The sequence below is a fragment of the Hippoglossus stenolepis genome, chromosome 13 (genome assembly GCF_022539355.2).
Source record: "Hippoglossus stenolepis isolate QCI-W04-F060 chromosome 13, HSTE1.2, whole genome shotgun sequence".
Lineage (NCBI taxonomy): Eukaryota > Metazoa > Chordata > Actinopteri > Pleuronectiformes > Pleuronectidae > Hippoglossus > Hippoglossus stenolepis.
Window position 1 is genome coordinate 14,450,935 of NC_061495.1, and position 7,134 is coordinate 14,458,068.

The following is a 7,134-nucleotide window of genomic DNA, read 5'->3' on the forward strand; positions in this document are numbered from 1 at the left end:
CACATTTCCATCCAGAAATTGAACATCTAATGGCAACAAATTACGGTCAGGAATTCGTGAAGCATAGTCATACGTGTTGCATTGCGTTGTGTGAATAATGCAGGAGACCTGAAGCAGGTGTGAGAGCAGCCAGCAGGATTTTGTAGAAATAATGGTTTTTACTTTATTTTCCACTTGAACATCAGCTCCGCTGGCTGTCATTTGCATGCAAGGAACTCAGCAGAGCAACCTGAGCCTTCAAAGCCGGTCTCCAGGTAATGGTGCTGCTTGAGATTTTACATCTGATCATCACTGACGGGGGTTTTGATCATGCAGACTCAAACTCTACTCTCTGGCTCTACGTGTTTACAAATGCAGACTGGGATTTCTGATGGCAGGGGGATAATATTTCATCTTCAAAATATTGTATTTCTCAATTTAAAACGATTCCCACGTCATTACATTGGTCACATAATCACATTTGAGAAAATTGTTGAATAAATGAACATTTGTCATTGTTTCAATTACCTTTTTATTAGAAAAAAAGAAACACCAGTGGGCCTCATAACAACATTTGGTACAGAAATTCAAATAACGTCACATAATTAAACATACTATTTATATATAAATATATTTATAATCAGTTTAAAGAATATTTACATCCTCCAGGAGCATCTTAATCAGCTTAACAGTTTTCTTAAAAGATGGTTGCAACTTCTGATCCCGTAGCCACAGTTACAAATGTTGGACCCTGCGTGTGGATTTCAGGACCTTCCACACCGGTGTCGTGCTGCTGCTGAGGAAAGTAGGAGGGGAGGGTCCCGGCCCTGGAGAAGTTCTGCATGCCGCTCCTTGATTTCGGCAGATTTGTGCCGTAGCCGCAGTCTTTCCAGGGGTGGGGATAGCCGTGAGGATTGCTGAACACCGGCACTGGGGAGAAGCCGATTGTGTACGCATTGTCTCTGGCGGTTCTGAAGCTCTGTGATGGTATTGCACAGTAGTTGCCTTGGCAATCCCCTGATAAACTGTTAGCGGCGCTGGATGAACCTGACATGAAAGAGAGATGGATACAAAATAAAAAATAAGGATGAGAAATTGTGGATGCAGATGTTATATTTTTTATAATTTATGCCATTCTAGTGGATGTTTATGTTTTATTCAGTTCGCATGCGATGTCAGAAACTTCAAGAGTGGAAAAACTCACCTTTTAGTCTCGGCTGGAAGGTGCTGAAGTTCTTTTTGCCTCCGTCGCCACTGATATCAGAGTCACTGTCATTGAAGTCACTGTCCCCTTTGCCACTGTCCTTCACGCTCAGCTGGTCCGTGTGTCCGATGCCACTGCAAATACAATCAACAGATACAGAATGAGCCTCCACTGTGACACATTAGCTTGATTATTGATTTTTCTTTTTTTTTCCTTCCAAACACGAGGCCCTGTCTCTCTGCCAAACATTTAACTTCATTCCACCAGACCGCCACGAGCAGCAGAATGTATGCACGGTGCATGTTAACTACTGTCTCTGTTAAGTGAGATTTGACTGGTGAAATATGATCCTGTTTGAGAAGGAGAAATTACATTCGGTTGTCTCACCTCACTTGCAGGCAGTATTTGTCACCTTGCCACACAGATGTTGGTTGGAAATGCTTGGAGGGCAGGAACATCTGAGGGAACAAACAAAAATGACAGCAGTGAGCTTAGTTTCCATTTCTGGCACAAAGATCAAGGAGGCACTTGGGAACATCATCTGCATAGGAAAATAAAAGATGAAAGAATGCTGTGGCGGTTCACTCACCTTTGTCTCCGAGTCCCCGCTCCTCTCCTCGTACAGGCAGGAGTCATCCAGGGATGAGGGCGTCCTCTCGTGGAAGAAGCCTCGCTGACCCGTGTAGATGTTTGGCTGTGCGGAGCCGAGGATGGGTATTGGCCTGCTGTCAAACAGGCTGTGACACACTTCTCTCTTGGTGCCACGGCTTCTACCCCCGCGGCTGAGCTTGCACGTGACAACGACGACAACTATTGCAATCAGCAACAGCGCACAACCCCCACTGAGCATGATAATGACTATTAGCGAGCCATCCAGGCCGGAGCCTTCTTCATCACTCGACTGCATCACAATGACGACCTGTTCGTCACTGGGCTCTGTGTCTGTGACCACGAACCTAATAGTGGCACCGCTGGAAAGCGGGGACCTGCCATTGTCACTCACTGCGATTTTGATTTCCAGCACGTCTCCAATTTCAGACGTCAGCCATTGTTTCAAAGCAATCTCCCCGGTGTGTTTGTTCATTGTGAAAAAGTGCGGGTCACCTTGCACGATCTGGTAGGAAAACTCGCCATTCACTCCCTCGTCCTCATCTTCGGCTGAGACGCGGAGGGCGAGGTAGCCAGCAGGGGCGTTGAAAGGCAGGGGGATGTCAGCAGAGTCGTTGAGGAGCATGGGGAAGGTGAAGTACGGGTAGTTGTCGTTCTGATCCACTACTCTGATCCTGATTGTTGATGTGCTGGAGAGAGAGGGCGAGCCTCTGTCCTCCGCTTGGATCACCAGCTCAATCTGCTGAAGAGTCTCATAATCAAACGACCTCAAAGTGAACAGTGAGCCTGAGAGGGAGTCGACAGAAACATAAGTGGACACTGGGGATCCTGACACTTCTGAGTCTAAGAGTTTGTAGGAAACTTTGGCATTTTTCCCCACGTCAGGATCTCTGGCAACAACGGTGGTCACATAGGAACCCGGGATGTTATTTTCCAGGACTGAAACTTCATAAAGTGACTTACTGAAGAGAGGGCGGTTGTCGTTCTCATCCGTCACTCGGATGGTGTACTGCCTGACAGTTTTGAAAGGCGGACTGCCCAGGTCCTCTGCCACCACAGTCAAGTTATACTCTTGGATCCTCTCTCTGTCTAAAGTGGTGGTGGTGACAATCATGAAGGTGTCTCCATACGCCTGCTGCAGGGTGAAATGCTCGTGCCCGAGGAGGCTGATGCGCACGTACCCGTTGGAGCCGGAGTCTCTGTCCGAGGTGCTGATCAGAGCCACGAAGCTCTCCTCGGCCGCAGCCTCCGTGATGTACGCGACCCCGTCGCTGCTGGAGGTCATGGGTTTGATGCTGATCTCGGGCGCGTTGTCGTTCACGTCCACGATGTCGATGACGACCCTGCAGCTGGACGGCACAGAGTTCGAGCCCAGGTCCGCTGCTCGGATGTTCAGGTCGTACGACCTCCTCTTCTCGAAATCCACCAGCGCCTTCAAGGTCACGTCGCCGGAGTACGGGTCGACGTGGAAAAGTCGCGCAGCCCCCGGTGCCAGGTCGTCCGCGAACGCGTACATCACCTCCCCGTTGGCACCGTCGTCGGGGTCAAACGCGTGCACTCTGAGGACTCTGTGACCCACCGGCGCGTCCTCGTTCAGCTCCACTTTCAGAGAGCTGTGCTCGAACGTCGGGCTGTTGTCGTTGAAGTCCAGCACTTTGATAGTCACCGTCATGGAGCCGGACTTTGCGGGAGCGCCTCCGTCGGACGCGGTGACTTGGATGGTGTAGGAGTCCTCCACCTCCCTGTCGAGCTCCCGCACCAGCACCAGCTCCGCGCACTTCACTCCATCCTCCCTGACGCGCACCTCGACGGCAAAGTGAGCGGAGGGGGAGATGTTGTAGCTCTGGATGTAGTTCTCACCCACGTCCTGGTCCAGAGCGACCTGCAGGGGGAACCTGGAGTCCAGCGGGACGTTCTCCACTATGTCCAGGTGCGTCTCGTTGCGCGCGAAGTGCGGAGCGTGGTCGTTGATGTCCCTCACCTCGATCTCGACGTGGATGAGCTGGAACTTTTCTCTGGACAAGGCCACGATGTCGAAGGAGATGAAGCAGCGCGGGGACCGGGGGCAGAGCTGCTCCCGGTCGATTGTCTCTGAAACACTCAGGAGTCCGTCGATCTCCCTCATTTGGATAACGGAGGAATTGCTCTCCTGCATGAAGCGGAACGACGTGTCGGGGTCATCGGCTGGATCAATCTTTAAATCCCGGGACAAATTGCCTATCTCCGTCCCCGATGCATCCTCCTCATAGGTGAAATACTTTGTAGTTGTGCAGAGAGCAGAGTTCAGGAATAAAGCAAACACGATGCACCGTGCAACTCCTGCAATGTTGCAAAAACCCATGTTGAGGGGCTGAAAAAGTAGAGCCCAGGAAAATCATATAAATGGTGAAAAGAGATGTGCAATAAGTCTGATCCAGTCAACTCTTTTCAACTCTGCTCAACTCTGACTCTGCTGTGGGACTATAAGCCCCGGTATATGCAAATAGCCTGCCCCCACCGACCAATGGCCTTCCAGCCAGTGGTCCACCAAAAGGAAAGCGTCTGTCTCTGCAGCAAACGGCTCCTCACTGTGTTTTTTTTTTGTTTTTTCTTCAATGCAAATGGTTGAGTAGATAAAGTGATTGTGGAGCTTTAATCAGTCTGATAACACTGTTGAACAAATCTGCACATTGCAATTAATTAACTAATCACTTAGAGGACTGTATTTTATGGGCTTACGTGCCATGGGAGGATGTTGAAGTCTTGTCTGTTGGAAACCTGAGGGATTGACACCCAGTCAGAGGAAATATTATAGAAGCAAAAGAACTAAAAATGCTAAAATCCACATAAATGTATAACCTAATAGGTGGTAATTGCAGCAAACTTTAACAGTGGCTCATAAAGAAACCACTGCAAGCACTACAGGTTCCCTAAAAGTACTTTTTCTTTGCTGGAAGGTACTCAGGCCACATTTTCAGATGGATTCATGCATTTCAACATTTTATTCGAGGATTAGAAATATTCTCTGTAGAAGGCACATAAAGCATTAAAAGTATTATGGGGCAGATTGACTGCTTAGTGGTTCATAATTTATATGTTTTGTACGAGCATTGCAGCTTCACGTACTTGGTCCACGTGGAGCTAATTTGAACTGTCTTGTATTTGCCAAGTTTTTCAACAATGTATCATATATTATTGGAGCGAATGGTTTAAATCATGTATCTTAATCTGGGAAATTTAAGCTGTCAGAGAACATTAGCTCAGTAAAAAAGTGTAATAGTTTTCCCCTGAAAAATGGCGGAGGAGAAATAAAATAATGAATCAAATGCAAATACATTCAGTACAAGAGACCCACAGCTATATTTCAATGCGTATGTGACTTTCCACCACTGGATAAAAGCAGGAGGAAAGTCACATGGAACCGTATATATTGCAAATTACACTGCTTATTCTGTCGAAGAAACCGTGATGTTTATTTTAAAACATTTGTCTTCCAGTCATGTAAACACTGCCCATAATGTATGCGCACAATAAAGGAAAAAGCAGAAACCTGTGGAGCATGTGTCATGAACTGTGCTGAAGGAAACTCACTGAGTAGTGTTGTTGCAGACTAATTGCATACAGAATATTACTGTGGCTCCAGTGTTTGAGGAGGTCAGAAGGATAAATAAGCCAGAAGAAAGAAAAAAATAAAGTGATCCACACAATAGCAACAACTCATCGTGATAACAGAAGAGCACGAGTCAGGCAGGCCTTTGTTAACATATGGACGATTATCTTGTGCTGATTAAAAGGCGTCTACGGCCCCTTCAAAGGACTCTTCACACCTCACAACAGTTTGGGTCAAATTTGTCTGAGCCCCAGAGCCCCACAGCCCCGCAAAGGGCACATACAGCAAGGTGTTAAAACCCACACAATACAGAGCGGCCAGGATACATGTGATGCTGCAGCAAGAGGCGATAAGGGGCTCCGCTCTGCCATTTCCAAAGTGTTATACAAGCCTGAGAGCACCAGGCAGTGTTAAGACAAACTGTAACAAACAGAAGCTGCCGTATTTTGATATTGGACTCAGAACACGCTTCAGTCAAATTACTATACAGAGCAGAAGTAAACGCTCAGAGTTTTTTTTTTTTTTAAATCCTCCCAGGCAACAAGTGGTTTTCCCCCGTGCTGGATCCCACATTACGCCACGGTTCATTAAAATTAAGTGGTATTTTGGAGTGTAAGCTGAAGCAGGCCAATGCAAAACTTAAATCGTTAATCTCGGAAGTGCAGCAGCGTTGCATCATCACTTGTGCCACTCAACACGGAGGGAGAAATACTCCAGAGCGAATTTAAATTTAAAAATATCGCCTTCATCTCTGAATAATCGACTTCTTTCCTGGTTATCTTCAACAGCTCGCTGTCTATATTTTCAACCCTTTTGTTAAAAACAAGATAATGCTGAACATATGACGGTAGAGAGGGAGGGAGTGGGGGATCAAACATAAGATACTTTTCTGCCATTACCAGACACACAAAGCCATCAACTCCACAGGTCCCATGCTGGCTGGGTGTTGAAATCCAGGATTGTATGGGTGTGAGGAGTCAGAAGGTAAAGCAGAATTATTAGCCAAATTACTTGTTTGCCACTAAGAGGATTACGCTTTAATCTTATCAAACGTCTCACGCACTTACCACTTTGTGTGGCAACAGTTTTAGGGGCAACAACCGAGCAGATGTAGATGAAAATATTTCGGGCTACAATTAAAGCGACAACGTTGACGATTAAAGCAGCGGCTGGACGGACAGTGACAAGTAGTTTATCCGCGCATCACACGTCATGTTCGATCCATCTGCCTCTACGGAAAACACCCCGAAAAACACTGAGTCACGTTCCGGTGTGTTTTCTTCCAATCAGTGCATCAATACAGGGTCACCAGAGGCCATGGCACAAACAAAGCCGCGGCTAACACAGGAGTGATACTTGTTTGTCACCTAAGTCAGGTGATTAATGCAGATCACAGCTTGATTAAGACGTGTGTGGTGACAGTAAGAGCATTACAGCAGATTAATGGCTTTGGCCATCTGTTCTCTCACTGAGGTGATTTTAATTAATGGTAAGAATATTGTTAATCTCGACATCGCAGCCATCGCAACGGTGGCCAGACATCAGTCTGATGTCAGCCGCCCCGTCCGGCAGTCGTTTCAGATCGGGCCATTTGAAGATTTGTTTGTCTCCCCCTCACACGCCACCATGCAGGTAGAGGAGGCAGGACAAGCATTTGGTGACACCGGGAGCAGTAATCCTGGCATATGCCACTGGGAACAAATGTCTCCGAGGCCCACCTCCTGGATAACAGCCACCGTGTCACCCACTACTA

The 7,134-nt window shown here is 47.3% G+C and overlaps 1 protein-coding gene across 1 annotated transcript; it reads right to left on the reverse strand.

Annotated features, from left to right (window-relative positions):
• Window positions 1–491: 491 nt before the first annotated feature.
• pcdh8 (protocadherin 8) lies at window positions 492–4,273 on the reverse strand. The gene is made up of 4 exons (XM_035173845.2): window positions 1,773–4,273; window positions 1,571–1,641; window positions 1,184–1,317; window positions 492–1,026 (listed from the first exon to the last, which is right to left on the reverse strand). Exons 1-4 carry the CDS (start codon window positions 4,131–4,133, stop codon window positions 677–679), a joined length of 2,916 nt encoding a protein of 971 aa, XP_035029736.2. The 5' UTR covers window positions 4,134–4,273; the 3' UTR covers window positions 492–676.
• Between the last annotated feature and the right edge of the window lie 2,861 nt (window positions 4,274–7,134).